The sequence below is a fragment of the Polyodon spathula genome, chromosome 8 (genome assembly GCF_017654505.1).
Source record: "Polyodon spathula isolate WHYD16114869_AA chromosome 8, ASM1765450v1, whole genome shotgun sequence".
NCBI lineage: Eukaryota > Metazoa > Chordata > Actinopteri > Acipenseriformes > Polyodontidae > Polyodon > Polyodon spathula.
The window spans coordinates 41,662,771-41,683,814 of NC_054541.1; the positions used below are offsets into that span (position 1 = coordinate 41,662,771).

The 21,044-nt window shown below is 35.1% G+C and overlaps 1 protein-coding gene across 4 annotated transcripts in view; it reads left to right on the forward strand.

Annotated features, from left to right (window-relative positions):
• Positions 1–21,044, forward strand: part of LOC121319969 (contactin-1-like) — a 95,433-nt gene that overhangs the window by 58,818 nt on the left and 15,571 nt on the right. For all 4 annotated transcript variants that reach the window (XM_041257996.1, XM_041257999.1, XM_041257998.1 and 1 more), the window contains exons 12-16: positions 359–486; positions 1,618–1,793; positions 6,105–6,225; positions 17,558–17,716; positions 19,599–19,748. In XM_041257996.1, coding sequence (XP_041113930.1) covers positions 359–486; positions 1,618–1,793; positions 6,105–6,225; positions 17,558–17,716; positions 19,599–19,748 — 734 coding nt within the window. The remainder of the gene's footprint in view (positions 1–358; positions 487–1,617; positions 1,794–6,104; positions 6,226–17,557; positions 17,717–19,598; positions 19,749–21,044) is intronic.

The window sequence follows — 21,044 nt, forward strand, 5'->3', positions numbered from 1 at the left end:
ATCTGTTCAAGGATATCGATATTTAGTTACAGTAGCAAGGTTTTTTTTTTAGTTTTATTTACAGCGATGGTGGTCAATCTACCTTATCACTGACCCAATTCCCAGTGATCCAGCAAATGTTAGTTTCTATCTTCACTTGTAAGACAATTTTCAGATTACAGTCTTTTGCACATATGTGAAGAGGATGCACTGGGTAAGTGAGGAGTCTGAGTACAGTAAAACAGACCAGTGTCCTACCCCGTCATTTCGTTTTTTTTTTATCATGCTTCCACTTGAAATAGGTTATTGTGTTTAACTTCAAAGTCTCCCTAGCTTTCTTGCCACTTGTAACACATTGTGCCACTTATGCTTGCTCTAGGATATATATTTGGGAGGATGGGAGTCTGGAAATCCTAAATGTCACAGTAGCGGATGAAGGAAGGTATACATGCTTTGCAGAGAACGACAGAGGGAAGGCCAATAGCACAGGCACCCTTTCTGTTACAGGTGATGGCTCGGGGGGGGGGGGGGGGGTTTCCTGCTAAATTATTTTAAACTTCAGTACTGCAAACCAATTGTATAGAACAGATAGCTACCCTCAAAACAGTAGACCAGTAAATCTGTTGTATGTAAAGTACTAATGTGTATGTCTATGCTTATTTCAGTTTATTTTTCAATGTGATTCACTGATGTGTTAGTAAAATATTGTTTTAGTTTCTATTAGCTCCTAATTGGGATTGCTGTGTAGTATTACAACTTGACAGAAGCTCTATAAATTATTTCTTCATTAACACCTTAGATTCACAGACAGCAATACATCCCACATGTTTGTATACCTGTGTAAAATGTAATTTTATTTTTTTAGAGTCCTTAATATTGCCTACAGTAACATTTTAAAGCATATTAGGAAAACAATGGACATAATCTATTTTTAGTGGGTACCATATATTTACAGGAAAAAAAACTGTTTGGTTTGGATAACAACCTGCTGGCTGACTGTATAGATGTTATTTATTTATTTACATATTTATTTGAATGCTGAACACGCAGGATGAATTGTGATGTAATCATAATCATCTAGCTTGTTTTTAAGTTCCTTTATGACAGCGACAAATGTGCTGTCTGTTCAGCTAATTGCTTTCTGCAGCAAGGCATATCTTTCCTGTGTAATTACTTCTATCTAATTTAAGATTTAGGTCTGAAACGGAAGTTTGTTAACTAAAAACAGAGTTGCCTGGCAGCTGGTTGCTGAAGTACTGTAGGATAATAGCTCAAAGAAAACACAGGTCAGGGAGCAGGACATTACATTTATTTTTATTTTTTTCCAGCACCATCTAGTACAATACAGTCGTTCTCTACAGTTGCTGGTAACATGTTGTAACAGCCCAGATATGTTATTAGAAGCCTGGAGGGCTATAATTATAAAAATTTTAAGGTTCCTATATATATATATATATATATATATATATATATATATATATATATATATATATATATATATATATATATATATATATATATATATTTTTTTTTTTTTTTTTGTTTTTTTTTGTTTATTCTTTTTATGTTATTTTGTATTCCCATTGCTGACAGCAAGTCAAGCTAAATCAGCTTCTCTCTTTTTCTCAAAACATACAGACGTGACTAAAATTACTCTTGCACCTTCTAATGCTGATGTGACTGTTGGAGAAAAGGCCACCATGCAGTGTCGTGCTACTCGGGACCCCTCACTGGATCTTACATATATCTGGTCTGTGAACAGCCACATCCTTGACTTTGATAAAGAGAAGGAGCACTACAGTCGAAATTTGATGGTGAGTCTCAAAGGACAGACATGCAGACATAAACAGGGACTGTGGGGTGTATTGAATTAATCTAAGCAGTTGTGGATCTACTCTCACTGGTTTGATGATTAAACTAGGGCCTTGTTGTACCACGCTTATGAAAATCAAACATCTAACAGTGCAGATGAGTCTCGTTAGTGTATTTCTCTGACAATTTTTTAACTCTAGGGTTGATCTGCCTGTTTAAATCAACTGAATAGAGCCTTACACCTTTAAATAAAATGGTGCTTGTGAATTTAGTGCTGAAGAGTGACAATACCGCTAGTTGAAATTAGAGCTGTAAATCTATGTTTAACAGATGGAACCTTCTGTGTAAAACTGTCATACAATCTATATTAAAACAGTAGACTTTATTTAGTATTTGGTCATCTTTATATTTTTCTTCTGTATTTTTCACATTTTAAATTAGTATTCCATAACAGGGGTTTGCAATACATCAAGAAATTGAATAAATAAATAAATAAATAAATGCAATATTACCATTAAGCAGTACATTTTCAGTAAGCATTTAGCAAAATAAATACACTTAGATTTTTTACTTTTACTTTTTTTAGTCTACTTACCTTTTAAACGTTTGAGCAGCCTTAGTTACAATTAAGCCTGCAGGAGCCATGAGAGCAATAAGGACTTTAAAAATGTTCATACCTCATAAACCTAGAATCTGTCCTTATCATTAACGCATGCAAAGTCCATTTATCCCACAACCATTCAGACACCTCCTCCAGTATTGTATGTTCAGTTCAAGTGAATATAAAGTCTGACACCCTAGCAATCTATGGAAAAACTGTGAAAGACTTGTGAGAATGTTGGTGTTAATGAGTGGTCTTGTGGTGGGAACCAAGCAGACCACATTTCAGCTGTGGCCTGTGCCAGATTGGTACAGATGAAATGCTGAATATCTATTGAATTAGTCCATGGCACCACTGACCACTGTAATTGAAATGAAATGTGTCATATTGTTTTGTATTCACCATTTGTAGTTCTCACTTTCACCAGCAAGTAGCAGTTTCTAATCACTTTTCAACAGACTCTTTACACAGACGGCTTATGATTTTGGTCAAGCTGCACACAAATATCCTACATGTGACTGAACTTTCTCAATAAAAACAAATGAAAATAGTGTTACTTCTGTTTTGTTTTGTGTGACTAGCATAAAGCCAGCAAACTACCAGCTGTATCAGGATAGACCCATGCTTCTGTTATTGTAATGACAAAAAATGTCAAACACTAAAGCAAAATTTGCTGTGTAAAACATCAACTAATAGATGGTGTAAAGAAATCTAAATATCATGTACAACTTTTTTTTTAGCAGAAAATACTTTCATATACACTTTCTATAATATTTCAAGTTGTATTCTTTAGTATTCCCATGCTGTTTATCTGTACAGGGAACAGCAACATTTTCTCTGCATGAGTTTCAATTGGATTACATCACTGTCACTGAATATTTCCACTGCAGTAGGATCTATAGGATTTAGGGCCTGTGTGCTCATTTTTTTTTTTTTTTTTTTTTTTTTTAAATCAAGTAGGATTTACCAGCAACTCAGAGTAGAGCCCCAGACAGGGATTGACCCAGTGACCTCACAATCCAAAGTCATCTAAACTAACCACTGCACCACTTGATTGGTAGTTTTAGTGTGTGCTGGATACTATAAAGCCATCACTTTGTGGCAGGGAAATTATGCTCTTAAAACCTGCTTTGCAGACATATCCGCTAAAATAACTTGTGATGCCAAACAGGAAAACTAAATCGTGGCTAAAACCGCAAGTAGGTTTTAACATCGGCTAGTGCTGTATCACTGTTTCCAGTTACAAATCCAACTCCCTGTAAAGTTAACCAGTCTGTAGTAATGCACAGTTAGGGTTTTGTAAGAATTTCTGTTTATTGCAAGTAAAATTTGTGGTGAAGTTTTGCTGATGCCCAAGTTCCATTCCTGCTCTGTAAGCTGTGTTCCTCCCGCTAGGAGTCGAGTTTGGGAGGGAGGTATGTCAAACATACATGCAAAAGTTTTAGCTGAAATCACATCTCTTTTGTTATTGAGACAGGACTGTGTGGGTTTTACCTGCTATCACATCACATGCATATCTCATATTTGTTTTATTCTTTGCCCAAAGAGTAACAATATTGATTGCGCCATTTTTGGGAAATTATTGTAAACAAAAAAAAAAAAAAAAAAGTTAGATTTACAAAGCTGTTGCACAGATTAATTCAACTGTAACAATAAATTAAGCTGCATTTACGACTTTGAAGAGAGGCTGTGCCTGATTTGAACTCCATTTTGTATACATTTGAATAACAGATGCCAAGCACCCAATCAATTGGAATGAAGAATATAGAGACATTGTGTCTTGATACGAAAATAAAAAACATATGCATTGGTTTGCAGAACTGAGCATTATTGTTATCTTGTCAGAAATGTGATGTTTTGTTTATTGATTTTGTATTTCATGTCACGGAACTCCAGATAGCCATTTGTATTATTAGAAGATAATTCAAGATGTACCCGATGAGTTGCAACATCAAGCTGTAGGAATTATCTGTTTCCATTCATGGGTTTGAGTATGTGCAGGCAGTTCATTAAAAGTGCCTGTTTACCAAGACGTTTAGAGCCTCATGCACTAACATTGGTAAATTACCTGAAATACTACATGGTAAGAGAAACCCATACTGCGTGCAAAAAGGAAGGCGTGACCGATCTATTCACTAATATAATAATATGCTCGAATAAGGCAAGCTAAATGATTCATTTGCTAGTCATCATAGCACGTGAAATGCTGCACGCGTTGCACACCCATTATTTTAGTATATGGGCACTCCAAAGGACAGATAGTCCGGCTCTCACTTTGTCAGAATGACAGCGACCAAGGAGGCAGCAGCCGGCACCAGCTATATCTTCAGTGGGTCTCCATAGGATGAGGGAAGGCGGCCCAGTGTTACGCAGAAAAAATTAAATACAGTACCTGATAGCAGATATACACATTTATCATGTTTCCCACACAGCACTACTTGTGGTTTGCTCTATTTTATATTGTAATTTAGACAGGCACCGCCTGGTTTCAGTAAGTGGTAAACTTAACACACGCTGAGACACTCAGGAAAGTTAGCACCTTTAAGTAAATATGGTTTTTATATCAAGTCCCTCTCCCGCGGTATTAGGGGAGAGAATTTGAATGCATTTCCATGGATTACCATTATTAATTGTATGTAAATGACTTGCACGCGGTATCTTTTTCCACGCGATTCATTTTGCGTGCAGTCATTTGCCGCTGGTTAGTAAATATAGCATGTGTACAAAGCACACAGTAACAGGCTTACTGCGTGGTAAACTGGTTACCGCTGTTTAGTGCATGAGGCCCTTAAATTCCTTTTTTTCTCACATATGCCCTTGTGCAGTACAAAACTCTGAACTCTCAAATAGCATTTTGTTCAAGGGCACTGCTCGCTATTTGCCTTTCTAATCCTACAGACTATAACAGAAAATAACGGTCCTGCACTGCTCACTGTGTGAGCTTTTCTGTTATCTGTAATGTATTAGTAAGGTGAATGCACTAGCCAGTCCAGTCACAAATTGTATACAGAAGAGTTATTAGCTACATATTGATGTAAACCGGGGGTTTTCTATTTCCCAAAAATGGTGTCTGTCCAAAAGCTCATTCCTATTGTTTTTTGCTGTACATTTATACCATGATCCTCCCATGGCATTTACAATGATTAACCATGAAATGGTAAAACTTAATCAATGGTTTGTCCCTTGGCAGGCTCCAGCAGAAAGCTGTTAAACTCAGATAGTCTAATGGTTATCTAATTCCCAGTCTATTGTTATCTAATTCTATCTATTGTTATTGTTTTCTTTTGCATTCTTCAACGAATACCAGCACATTCTAACTGAGTGACATAATCAGCATGCTGTGGATGGTCAACACAAATCTCAGAATGAATCTCTGAATCCATTTTTATTAACCTTTAAAGAATTTCAGAATTTCTTCAACAATCCAGCAGTCGTTTATGCAAACGATGGCATTTTGAAGAGCAAAAAAACACTTGCCAATAATGTCATTACTGCACAGTAGTCTGCTGGCAACAACAGGAGTGTTGTATGGGAGTGCATGGGACTGCTGTATGCCTTCTGCATGAACAGTGCTGCCATGAAACAATTACGTGCCAGCAGGAGGTTAAAGTCTTACACCTTTTGTGTAATAGCATTTTTTTTGTTTGTTTTCTGGAATGTGGCCGAATGCATTTACTTTTTGAGAATTATATCCAGATTTACTCTCTAACAGAACGAAGACAGAGGGGATTTGTTCATTGCAAATGTTCAGTTACGGCATGCCGGGAGGTACACCTGCACAGCTCAGACAATAGTGGACAATTCTTCAGCATCCGCAGACCTGGTTGTGAGAGGTAAGTCATTACAAAGAGAAAATGTGTATTGGCAAATGTATTATGGTTGGTACATTTGGACCTTTTCTTTTAATTATCTAAAGCTGCAGATCTAAATACAGTCACTTTTTAATTCTATTTTAATCCTTCTGGTGTTTTCCCCAAGAGGTGTATCATTGACCATCTGGTTTACACTACTAATATCAGGTTTATAAACTTTAGGGAGTAAGTATCAGGGTTATATAAAGAATTGACCACTAGACTGAGGACCAAATAACCCCGACACCTGACAAAGCAGTGTTGAGTTTATTTAAAGGACCGCTGCTGTCAGATGCGTGTGTTTATTTTGAAATGAACACTTACAGCTTTGTCAGCACTGTTCTACATTCAGAATCTTGTAAGCACCATAATACAACGAAAGGGAGTGACTGAACACATTTCCATGGTTTCATTGATGTCTAATATCACATGAAGTTTAGTAACTCCCACTCCCGCTTAGACCATTGCCTTTTTTTTTTAAAGGAAGGTTTTATTTTTTGTGCTTAGGTTTGACTGCTGTTAGAACAAATTAGAACAAATTACAGGACCATTTAAAAACTGTTTTGTTTTGGGTTCTTTTTCGGAAGTAGCGTTGTGTGTTTGTTGCATATTTCTAATATCTGTTCAGTGTCATCGGTTAAGTTATAAAATCTGATGTAAAAAGGATACATAACAAGAAAATTATTCAATATTTACCTTGTTTTAAATAAAAAAACATGCTAGTGTCCTTGCATATTGATACGTGTTTGTGTAACTGAAAACATACACATGTATTATTATTATTATTATTATTATTATTATTAACAACCTACGCACTCTAAAAGCAGCAAGGCGTTTTTCAGAATATAATGTTGAAGCTATGTGTGTCTGACTGACACTGCTTCCCGCTCTCTAACCCTTTTATTAAACTTTTCTGTCAGCACCGGTTATTACATTTTGCTGGAGCTTCTGTTTAATCTCAGATCTGTAGGTCTGTCATCTATTTCTACTGTCAAAATGGTTTTTTTCAGTAACTGCTGCTTTCACTTAGTTTGAAAGACAAATGCATGGGAATGTCAACACATCTTTTACCACCTTTAAAAACATGTCATTATTTCAAGCATATAGTAAGACTGCATTACAAAACATTTCTACATAGTCCTTGATACATGTAGCAGATTTGACTGAAAATGAGTTTACCTTTACCATTTCAACATGTTTATGCTGGATGTCATACTCAGGCATTCGAATAAAAATTTCTTATTTTGAAATATTGCATTTCTCACACATTATCAGCTGCAACTACTTGTGTAGTAGGTTGGAGTTCACAGTGTACCACAAATGATACTACGCTAGACACTTATGTTAACATTTTTATTTCAAAATGAAACATGTAACTCTACTAAATGTTAACATTTGTTGTAAAATAAAGACATAGAATGGCAAAGACAAATCACATGTATAACGCACACATCTGTAATGGTCAGGATTTAACCATTAAATAACTTTAATCAGTAGGGTATGCCAAACAGTTGTCATGTTGAATTCATTAACACATAGGCATTGTTTAAGAATTTGTCATGAGTAACATACTATTGATAAAAGTGGGAAGGAATTAGGGAATATTCTTCTTAGTTTGAAGAGAATATATATCATGTAATTACAGCCTGAAAACATGTTTAACTGTCTGGTGTTTACCTGGTCAGACAGTGGCTGTAGTCATGTCAGAAACATGTATTAAGAAAAGGTTCCCTTTGATTTTAGAAAGCATTTAGTTGGCCTTGAAAATGATATAAACAGTGTTTTCTATGAAAGGTTTTGATTCAGTTTGAACCCAGTGAGAACTGTAACATCTAGCTGGAATAGCTTGTCCTTGTGGATTAAGCACAGGCCATTTCTCACCTGTATGGTTAACTGTGACAGCTTGGAAACATTCTGTGGCAGGAAATACCTCCAGATATCAGATGTATGCCAAAAATATGAAGAAAAACTAAATCAAGAGAGTCACAGAAAGGAATTGCACAACAGTTTGCAAGAACTGAACATGGACACCATTGTGAAAATGCTGTCCTGACAAAAAAGAAAATAAAAAGTGGATAATGAATTAAGCGGCATACTGTGTGCAGAGTAACACTGACACCAAATGTAGCTGCTAAGAGAGAGCACTCATCAGGGACAAGAGCATTTTAAAGCATTGCATGACAGCTGGGTTGACCCTAGTAAATATAGTTAGTAAGTTGAGATTATTTTGAAGTTTGCCTGATCAATGCTTTTTGAGGGGAAAAAATAAAGATACACACTGTAGAGAGAATTCAAATGAACTGTGGACTGCTGGTTTAATCCAAATCATGCTATGTAAACTCCTTGGAAATGGGTCACTGTTGAGTTATGGTATACTGTAAACATACAGTAGACGAGTGACCTATTCATAACAAACTCTCTTTTAAACAACTTCTCAAAATGTTTCTGAGCCCTTCTATTTGCAGTAGTAATTGAAAAAAAAGTTTACTAATGCTCTTAAAATAACACCCTTTAACTTCAAACTTGAACTTGAAGAATTAAATTCAGTATTTATTCTAATTATGTGGCTGTTTGGAGACTATTCTTTATTGTGTTACATAATTATACATATGTAAAGTGAACTGCAAAAGAGCTTAATGATTTAATGAATTTTAATTGCGTTCATTTGTAGTGCCCTGAAATGACAGAAGAGATGCATTGGTAATAAACCCAACAAGGGAGTTGAATTATTTGCATAGTCAACAGACTAGCACAAGTAAAGTAGCTAGTAGTGAGTTACTGATGACAGTATAAAGTGTAATTGTGCTACAAAGAATAAAAGTGTACTTAATACAGTGCTCCAGCTTTATAACACTGTTGTTGCGATCCAAAGGTACCTTATAATGAGAACACAAGTGCTAGTGTAATGCCATTATGGGGCTAATGGGAGCCATGTCTATACCCCCTTATAACTTTTTTTCACATTATATAGGGCCACCTTATAACCACAGGTTTGTTTTTGTTTTTTTCTTGGATACCTAAAATAGTTATTAATTAATTTTCCAATGCACAAAGTATGCAGCTGCTGAAATTGTACAACCACTTGCACAGGTTTTAATCAGAAATTAAAACAACACTACAACTAAAAATTGTGCATCGATTCATTAAGACTAGAGACTGAACTATGAGGGAGTGCTGGAAAACAGGAAGAAAAGAGAAGCCATTAAATATAAAAACCAAACTGTTACTACACACACAGTCAGTAAGCAATTTTTTTTATATATATTTTGACTTTTGTATATTCTCATTATAGGCAATATGAGAGATTACATTAAAACTTTTAAAAAATATATACAAGAACACAATTGGCACAGATTAAAAGTGTTGTCAGGAAGGGGTATTACTTACAGCAATATTATTCTATATTCTACACTTTACACATGAGTGAACAATGTTTGACAATTAAACTTTACAGTTACTAGTATTCTTATAATGTTAAATTAAAAAAAAAAACAGACAAAGAAAAAATATAACAGGAATCAAACCCACCCTCTATAAAAGCTTTTTTTGCAATTGATTCAGTGGTGTAATGGATCCTAGGAACTAGCTTTCTTTGTGCTCAGCTCTTAGGAATCATGAGCCTAAACCTCTGCCTGCTTTCAGTTTACCTTGGCAAACAGAATTGTTATTGACGTTTTATTATTTTTTGGTAAATGGGCAATGGCTTTGAAATTGAAAAGCGATGGTGATGGAGTGTTGAAAAGTCCAGTATATATTCTTTGTTCCCAGTGAGGACTTTCTGCATATAGGCAATGCACTCTCCTTTGTCTGGGCTTCCAGTAAACTGACATGTTGAATATTGAAATGTCCGTGGAGACTCATGTTACTGGTACTTTTTGCTTTTGAGGAACTGTAGGTGGTTACAAAGGTAAGTTAATATGAGAGAAGGTTTTTTTACTGATGCACCTTCCCTGCTGGTATTTTTCCAGGTAGTCTTTAGTAAAATCGTGTGTTGTTGATGATGCATCTGCCATTAACAACCATTAAAGTGTCTTCATTTCATCAGGATCCACTGCAAAATCAGATCAGTATAATTGTGTAAGTGGCCTTATTTGATATATGCATCCACAGTTCAAAGTGAGTTGGAATGACTGCACCGCAGCAGCGCTACAGTTTCAGCTTCCTGGCAACTTTTTACAAAATGTTAAAAACACAGTGATAATGTTCAGGGTCCGGTGTGTTTTTCAGTCATCCTCACTCATAATGTGGTGGTCTTCACTGTTAACACCTGACTTTAGAACTGTTATACATTTTTAATGCATCACAGGCATCCTTAAATAAAGTCATAAAGTCCCCAAAGTATTTTCCAAGCAGCTGGGATGCTTTTAGTTTTTGTTCCAAATATTAAATGATCTTGAGGTCTGGGTGCATTTGTGGCCTTCCTGTGGTCTCAGGCATTCCACCCTCAAACCATTTGTTTACCATTTTGAAAGTATCATTGGCATCAATGTATTGCTGCAAATAAATATTGAATCAATGGCTTGCCTTCTATACACATTTCAAAAGACTAGTTATATACGTGTTCAGTTATTAAACAATAGGAATGATGGAAGATATATAGGTGAAAGTAACCTACTTCAATATCTTTAATTAAATACTCATTGTATACAGTATTAGGCTAATGTTTGGATATCTTTAGTGCCAAATATTTGTACTGTCACGGTTTCTTTAGCTTGAAAAAATTATATTTAATTGCCTGTTTGGATTTATGAGGGTACACAATAAATAATATTCTGCAAAGTCTGGAATTTTCTGTTGCTGCATTGGAAAGATCTTATTTTATGGGGTTGCTAAATCACTACTGTCTCTTTATTGAGCTGATTTCTAGTAGCAATTACAAAGGCAACAATGTTTGAGTCCGCTAAGAAATGCACATCAATGAAGGCCCAGTTTAAATGAGAGGAATAATAATAATGCAGTCATAAAAAGCACAATCCATATCTTACTAACAGTCATTTTATTTTATGCAAATCTGATGGGATATTGTTGAAAGATGGGATTGTCGTTTAAGTGAAGACCTAGGGTTAGACCAGTGATCCTCAAAGTAATTTTGGCACCGGCATGAATTGATCTTACTTGGTTGTTTGCGGGCACGCTGACTAGGTTCTTATTAAAAATAAAATTTATAACGGAAGGGATAGATGATGTTTATATATATATATATATATATATATATATATATATATATATATATATATATATATATATATATATAGAACGGAAGGGCGCTCTCTTCATATATATATATATATATATATATATATATATATATATATATATATATATATATATATATATATATATATATATAGCGTGTTTAGTGGGGTTATTCTTGGCTCACTGATAAGGACAAGTCTCTGGCAGTTATTGTACGTGCTGCGCTTATTCTTGAAAATGTATCTAAAATACGCAATGCAAATATTTTTAAATAGCATTTTTAAACAGATAACCATGAATAAACTAAAATAAGAGGACAGATGGTGTCTCGCTTTGTTTCAATTTGGCAAATTTGTCAACACTACTCTGTTTTAAAGATCGTCATCTCCAGAACAATTATTCAGAGAAAGTGGATTCGTAACTAAATCAACTACGGTGTTTCCCTTGTCTGGTGAAATTAAAATATATAGAGAGAGAAAATTAAATTCTAAATACTGAAATGTATTATTTTTCTCAATACACAGTCGGCGAAATGCAGTGCTTACCCGGCATATTAACCCCCGCCTCTGCTCACGAATGATTGGACAGCTGTCAGATCTTTCACTTTCCTATTGGCTACTTACTCGGCTTTAATTTACATGCAGAATCCTGTGAACGGCCTCTGCTTGCTTGTAATTGGACAGCTGCGTAAAACTTGGCAGATATTTGACTCTCCTATTGGTTACACTTACTGTCAGTACATGCAACTGAAACAGACACAGTTTATGTCCCACCCAGCTAATAAGCCAGCAGTACTATCAACAAACTGCTGTGACGCTTTTGTTGGAAAACTTGTTTAAAGCTTTATTTATTTTCCCACCCGCTAGAAATGTGTTCACGACCCAAAATTTAAGAACATTCGCTGGCACGACTTTGAGGAACACTTGGTTAGACAAAGTGCGGTGTGTGTGTGTGTGTGTGTGTGTGTGTGTGTGTGTGTGTGTGTGTGTGTGTGTCTAATATATATATATATATATATATATATATATATATATGTCATGGTGTATTGTAGGCCCCTTGCCAAAGATGATTCTATACATAACTATAGTCTTGCAAAGGAATTATTAGGGAATATTCACAGTAATAAATTATTTGAATCGCAGTACTATGTAAAATGAAAAGAGGGTTTATTTATCACTTCTTAAAACTTGTTGTATTGGAAACGCTTAAATCTGTATTCACATACAGTAGACACAGTCCACCAAACTCTGAAGTTTTAATGAAGTTAATTGAACTAAGGAAATCAAAAAGTGCCTTGCCGTCTACAAGGGTACGCAGTCAAATACATATGACAACCGTTTGTTTTTAAATACAGGGGATTAAAGATGGGGAAAGATATATAGCTTCACTGACATGTTCATAACAGCCTTCTTTAACAGACTGGACTGTAAATACCATACCAGCTGCTGAATGACTCTTTAGTAGACCGTGAAGGTTTTAGGCTAGCCTATGAAAAATCTAGAAAAAACAAAAACAAAAAAAAATCGGTGGGGAAAAATGTGTTTGTGTGACAGAGTTGTGTCCTTTAGAAATGTGGGTTCTGATTTGTGTCTGGTGTCACTGATGTCATACAGTAGTTGACTTACAAACGAGACAGCCATTAACTTTCTGGCTTATACATTTGACCTTTGGCTTTAGCATTTTTCGGAATGCCATTACGGAGAACGGCTTGCACAAGCCTCTGTCATATATTAGTTCCTTAATGAGTCTGACAAGCATATTGTAAGGGGTAACTGTTCACAATCAGTGACTGGGTCTCTTTTGGTTCAAGCGACTGCGAAATATAAATAATTTATCTTTGTCTAGTCCCTTTTCAGCTGCTATTAAAAATGGTGTTGTTTTAGTTCCATTTTTTCCATGGAATATTTGGGATTCTACACACTATTTTTAACATGTATTAACACTCAAAAAATGTCAAACACAAACCCACAATGGAAATGGTATGTGGCCAGAACCCTTGTAAAAAAGAAGATTCATAAAGAAGTCTCTGAGGTAAAGTGAAGGGTTCATTGCTGCACCTTGTCTTTGCAGTAAGTAAAGCCATCTCACAGAACAGCTCAATAATAACCCCATCCGAGCATGAGCTATGTGTGATTGGAAAAAAAAAAAAAAAAACTATTCTGTTAAAGCAGCAGTACATATAAGTGGCAATGGTTCATTAGTCATGGGGACTGGATGTGAACCTCTCATAAATTGTTGGCTCAGTTATCACTTCAGTGCCTCTTCGCGTTCTAGGGTAAGAAAAGGAGAGATGTGGGTAAAAGGAATGTGGATAAACTACTGAAATTACTGAACTTTAAGAGCAGTGCCTCATTTAGAAAAAATATATTCTTTGTCCATTTGTGGTTGGTTCAGAATTTACACTGGGGGTGAGCATGAAGTCTTATTGCAACTCTTAAAGGAGAAAGGGCACAGTTACTCCATCAAACTACTCAGATAAAAGGACATTATTGCTTGGTGAGCATCTGAGAGCCTTCCTGTTTGTCAAATACATCTTTCAGCTGCTCAGAACTTCTGGAGGTTAAGGGAATAAACTAGGGAGGCACTAAATACTTCCCTAAAGTCCATTTCAGGCAGATGTTGACAGACAGGTGAAAACAGAGCAGGAATCCCAGTGGGAAGAAATTAAATAAAAACAGGAAAGCTGGAGGCAAAGACAATTCAGTGATAACCTTTTCTATTGAAGCACAGGGAGCAGAGACCTGCATCTTGCCTGCACTGTAAGTGATTTTGTGCACAAAAGGCTATTGGCAATTCAGGTGCAATGGAGCGTAGCATTTGCAACCCTATTCTTTTCGTGCTGATGTACTCACTTTGTATTTGTTGTATTAGTATGCTTCACAGTACTGTATTTCAAATTTAGGTTTTCATTACCGTGTATAGTACATGCAGTAAAAATGTAGGACAGTTTTAGAAAGCTGTGTCTTATAACGTTATAATTTGATATTGGGATGAACAAGTCTCATCTGGATTGTGGAGTGCAGTTTGGAGTTTACATTCTAATACGTTTATAATTAATTCAGAATCACAAACTGGGACCTGCCAATTTGCCAAATTTGAGAGAGAGGTGCTAAGCAAAGAAAAAAAGCATGTCACTGTTACACAGGCTGAATTCACGACAAAGGAACTAAATTAGATGAAGTCAGTTGTGGTCCCAGTTTCAGTGTTCACACTGGAACAAAAGAAAAAGATACCCTGGCTAAGCAGTCTTCTACAAATCTCTCATTATTCAGGACGTACTTACATGTGCAGACTTGCCTTAAAAACGCAACCTTAAATCCTATCAAAGTATTTCCAGATAGTGCTATTTAAATATCTTAAAACCTGTCCTATTAGGATGCAGACATAAAAAGTACTGTATAATTTATCATAATCAATCAAGACAATCACTGTCATACATAACACAGATGTCATCCCTTGACCCGTCTGATTGATCTTTCATAACTATTAGGCTAAACAGTCAATAGTGCTAAATTTTAAAATACTAAAGAAACAATAATACATTCAATGACAAACATTGTGACTAGAAATACTTTGCTTTGATAAAACATGACAAAGAAAATAACCCAGATACATAAAGTAAGGAAAAACAAAAGTATTTTATCAGTATTTAGGATGGGAGTACTGTACCTGTGGGATTAATAAATGAGACGGTGTTTCCTCCCTCTGAAGTTATTCTTTGATTCTTACTAATGTCTGTACTCAAGACAATGGGTATATGTGCAATTTAAGTAAGTTGCTGAGTTTAATTAAGTGTGAAAGTTATGAATGACATTATGCGACTACACAATGGTAGAAATTCCTAGCATGTACTGTATATGATCTTGTATTTCACAAAAGGACTTTTAAGAGCGCTGTTTCCCACATTTCTTTGACAAGAGGTCACAAGGTGTATTTTTACACAAAAACACATTTTGAGACGGTCCAAACACGGCGACACATGAATCAATGCTCCTTGTCATCCTGACAATGGTAGAGGCCCTCTAGAATGCAGTATTACACACAGCACTTTATTGTACAGGGTTGGGAAGTGTCTGACTTGTTTTGCCTGCAGCAACCAACAACACTGGAGATGCAATTGGAGCCATATTGCCAAGAAAATTATTTGTTCTGCCGCCTTTGCCCTGAATTTTACTTCCACAGTCGGGCAGTGTGCAGTGGAGTGTGTTGGCTTGAGGCTTACAGGTTTTGTGATTTCCAACAGAAGCAGAAACATGTGAATAATCTTATGATTATTCAAAAACATTTAACATGATTGAATCACTAGCGTTCAAAATGGTGACAAAAACAAGCAATATTCGGCAAAAGCATATTTGGAACGATGTCATGGTTTTGTTAAAAACAAGTCAATATGAAAAGAAAGAAATGACCTTAACACACACACACACACACACACACACACACATATATATATATATATATATATATATATAATCTGCTACACAATTGTTACACTAACTGTTTAATTTTACTCTGCATGCAGATGGGAATGTTTAAAATAAATTATATATATACAGTTTCCCATTGCTTTCTGAAGTAAATCTGTGAAACAGCAGGTAAGCCTCAGTCTTGCTATATTAACAATGTTCCTGTTTCCCCCATTGGGCTCTGGCAGTGCATTCCATTGAGTTGCATTCTATCTCAATGCGCCCTTCAGGTGAGGTTTATTGCTTGAAAAGGCATGTTCTGCTGATCAGTATCACACTGAATTGCTCACCATAATGCTCGTAATTGACTGAAAGTGGTCTATATGTATTCAAAAAGATAGGTCTGCAGTCAACCACGAGCATGACCCAGGGGATTAGGGATTTGCTCTTCACTGTCTATATATGTGTGTGTGTTTTTTAGCAAGTCTACAGAATCCCTTTTGAATGTTGCAGGGAGTAAGTGGTTTATGCTTGTGTTGCCTTCAGGCAAGGGGCAATATATAGATACTAGCTAGCTGTAACCCTGGCATGTATAGTTTAGAATCTGTGAAATTTGTATTTCTAAATGTTCTTTAAACATGTCATACTTATTTTATTATATTGCATGTTGTTGATATCTTCAACTGACTTATGGGTTTCTTAACCTACTTGATGCAACAGGTATAGCAGTGACATACAAAGTACAGTCTGTTTTTTTACCTTTACCAACTAGTTAATGATGGATAAGGCTATTGTTTTCAGTAGTCTCTCCCTAAATTAATATGCCTTTCAGAAATGAATCTTTAGTGTTCATGTTTAATGTAGTTCCTTCAAATTCTGTATTTTCAGTATTTTCATTCAGCATGTACCTGTGGTGGTAAAGTCTGTGGCTACATTTAAAACGACTTTTGCCACCCAGAATGAAACATTCTTTTTCTAGGTGTCATCTAGATGATGATGTCATCATACCCTGTATGATGTCATCATACCTAAATCGTAGTAGTTTTCTAGATTTTGGGTGAAAGTTAGCCAAATTCAAGGGGCAATTTCATGTAATCTTATTAAGACAGAAATACACTTCATTATCTTCTGTAATCCAGTGCAAACCTTGTGCTAAGAAATGCTTGTTGCACTACATCAAAACAAATAATGCAAGGCCCAACTCAACTCAAAGAAGAATAGAAGCCAGCCAGAGACAGAGCACAGAGCTACAGCAAGGCTTCCCCGTGGTTGTTTAAAGTTCATTTAAAACGAACATCTCTGAATAATGTCAGAACAGTTACATTGTTTATACATATAAATTACAATGTAATATACAAGTACCTCCAGACTGTGGCTGATAAATCAGTGAGGTCTCAGCAAAGTGTTGAGCTCTCAGTTTAGATCAAGCAATAACCCTGATGGCCACAATTAGGGAAGTAAAATTGGAATGTTTCTGTAAAACGACACCCACTAGCGCAGCACTTAAAAGTTTGTTGTAAACCCTTGTCAAAATAACAAAAGGACAGGGTCATGGGATCTTTTTCAGGAATAATAACACAACAGTCAAAGCGTGCTACGTCTGATTTCGCTGTAAATCTAGCCTATGTTACACTATGCTATTATGAACCAAAGAGTCTTTTGTCTCATTGTGCGTGGGGATATTTTGCCATCTTCTTATATAATCTCTACAGGACCACCAGGACCTCCAGGTGGTGTTCGAGTGGAAGAGATCAGAAATTCCTCAGTGAAATTGACATGGAGCTGTGGAACTGACAACCACAGCCCTATTTCCAAATATACCATCCAGGCCAGGAGCATGCTGTGGGAGGACTGGAGAACTGTCAAAACATGTGAGTTAGAATGCTGATACAAAAAAGAAGAAGCAGAACACTAGAATATGTTACTGCCTGTTCTACATTGTTAATGTACTGCTACTTTTTTATTTATTGTTAAAGTAATTAGTATTTCTTTTATATAACTACTAATTCTTAAAACAATAACCGCATTTATTATACTGTATAAGCTCGGTCTCAGTATCACTCTGTGAAAATGACAGCAGATTTACACTTTACAACAAACTAAAATAGACCACACTCTATTTCATTTAAAGTTCAAGGTTGTTACACTCTTTAAAACTAGGGAATTTAATAAACATGCATTCAATCTAATAGTATGTTCAGAAAAACAACAAAACAAGCAATAATGCAGAATATCAACATAAAACAATTAAGCAAGTAATACATTAAAACAATTGGACAGTCAATATTGCACTAAACAATGTTACGACAAACAAGGATTTAGACATTCAGTGTTTCAGTTCTATAAACACAATGACGCTAGTGAAATATCTGATTCTGTGTCTTAAGATATTCTCCACTAGGACTGCATGCAGCATGGTATTACTTACATAAGACATTCTCTAGAATGACTTCACAATGAATACAAGTTACCAAAATTACACTGTTTATATGGTAAGATACCTGTTATCGACTCACATACATGCATATATTTTGCTATATATCATACCCTGATAAGCATTAGCTTTATACTTGCATGTCATTTCCTTTCGGATAGTTCGGTTTAGGTAAGCAAGACGTTTTAACGTGGGGAGACTGGCTTTTTCTACCGAACAATTTGAAGAACATATAGTTCCGTGGGCCGTTTTCGAAGTCTAGGGGTCGTGGTGCACCTTAATACAAATTTTCAGCCATTTTGAAGGGACCACTTTTGAGTTGCTAAAACTCTTGTCTTAAAGGGAGTTTTGGAACAGAGGGAGACAAGAGAGAGTTTCCGATTGGCTAGTCATATCAGAGCTTTAGACACTGTTTGAAGTGGAGGTCATCTGTGTCAGCCAAGCTCTGATTAAATTACCATGATTAATTGCAGGAAAACTAATTGGTTCCTCCCCATGTTTGTACAGACTGAGTGAGTTACTTTGATTCATTTGCAGACTTAACTTAAAAATAAGCCAATATGACTTACAGTTTCATGTTTTATATTTGATGAATTTTATATTTGTTACTTAAAACATCACCTGTCTTTTTTCTCCTTAAATTATTAAACAAGGTTTTCGCTTCCCTGCCCCTTCACCTTTAGTTAATGTAAAAAGGCAGGTTCAAACCCATACTGTACTCTTTCTCAGAGATAATTTATTGGAGTGATGTAAAACTGAGTAGCTACTATTGGCCAGTATATTTTTTTGGACATCCCAGGCACACATATAAATCTATGTGTTAATTAAGTGCATTCCCACTTCTATTGAAATTAAATTTCCTTTCAAATGTTCATGAAACCAGATAAAAAGATAAAATATGGCTTCTAAAATAATTCCCTTTTGACAGTTTTGTTTTGGGTTTTTTTTGCCTGCTGTTATTAATAAAACATCTTATTGATAAGACTGGATTTACCAGGTCATGAGTTTAGGAATGTACGAGATACACAGAACTATGGATAAAAAGCAGGACAAATAATTGGATAATAGTTAAAAAAACATTACATTTTGATCGAGATCATTAGTTTTGTGATTTGTAAATTGTGTCTTCACAATACTACCTTTTTCTGACTTAAGACTACAATAATTATACATTTTAATATCAATAACAACTTTACTATCATCTTTCTTATCTAAAGAAAGATTTTAAGGTTTAATTGGGTTAATTTTATTCAAAGCTATTTTTGCCTCTGTGTTTTGCTTTGCACCTCTAACTGTGTATGTTGTACCACTATTCCCAGCTCCTTCAAACATCGAAGGCAATATGGAGGCTGCAAATGTAATTGATTTAATTCCCTGGATGGAGTATGAATTCCGTTTGATAGCAACAAATACATTAGGGACAGGAGAGCCTAGCATGCCATCGATTAAAATAAAGACTCTGGAAGCAGGTATGTCCGTTTTCTACATTGTTTTATGTATTTATTATTTTTTGTACTAATAGATTTTATCATTTAATATTTTTGTTTATTTAAGTTTAACTAGAATGCATTGAAAATGTGTGAAATACTGTGTATGTATATAGATAAACATTACATGGTTATGATTTGTTTAAATCTAAAATTTGTTTACATCAATGTGGTGTGTGTGTGTGTGTGTGTGTGTGTATATATATATATATATATATATATATATATATATATATATATATATATATATATATATATATATATATATATAGTGCCTATAGAAAGTCTACACCCCCTAGAACTTTTTTCACATTTTTTCACATTTAAATGAGGATTTTTTTTCACTTATCTACATAACAAACTCCACACTGTTACGGGGAAAAAAGTTGTTATTGAGAAAAAAATGCTATATTAAAAATACAAAACTGAAAGATCATAATTGGATAAGTCTCCACCCCCCTGAGTTGATACTTTGTGAAAGCACCTTTGGCAGCAGTTACAGCTGTGAGTCTCTTGGGATAGGTCTCTACCAACTTTGCACATCTAGATTTGGCAATATTTGACCATTCTTCTTTACAAAACTGTTCAAGCTCTGTAAAGTTCATTGGGGAGTGTTGATGGACAGCAATCTTCAGGTCATGCCACAAATTTATACATTTTATAATATATATATATTTGGGGGGGGGGATTTGGCCAAATGCAATTTTATATGTAATACATATTCATGTTCTAAGGATATCCATTTAGTTTGTTTATGACTTGTGGGATCATGTTTATGCATATTTTGATGAAGCAACTTCATTTAAAAAGCCAAAAGGCAGCAAAAAAGACATGCTCCACCACATACTTGTGGTTTATTAGAAATGCAGTTGAGGGAGAAATGCAATTGTAAGTAGCCCACAGAAGAAAATACTGTGTGTAGGATTGGCACAGCTTTTGAAAGTTCTAATTCAAGTCCCATTTTGTATTGCTTTTAGTTAAAGATACATTTAGGGTTCAATTATTGTCAAAGAATCACTCCAAATTGAAAACTGATAACAATGGTCTACGTGTACAACATCAAGAATTGACTAGTTACTAAAAAATACCAGTTACAACCTTCAAAATCAAACAAACCCAGTCATACAATGCAAAAAAATAAATTTCTTAAAGCATGGTCTTGTATTAAAAGATTGCTCCATTTAAAATATATATATATATATATATATATATATATATATATATATATATATAGATATATATATTAATATATATATATATAATATAAGAGCACTAATT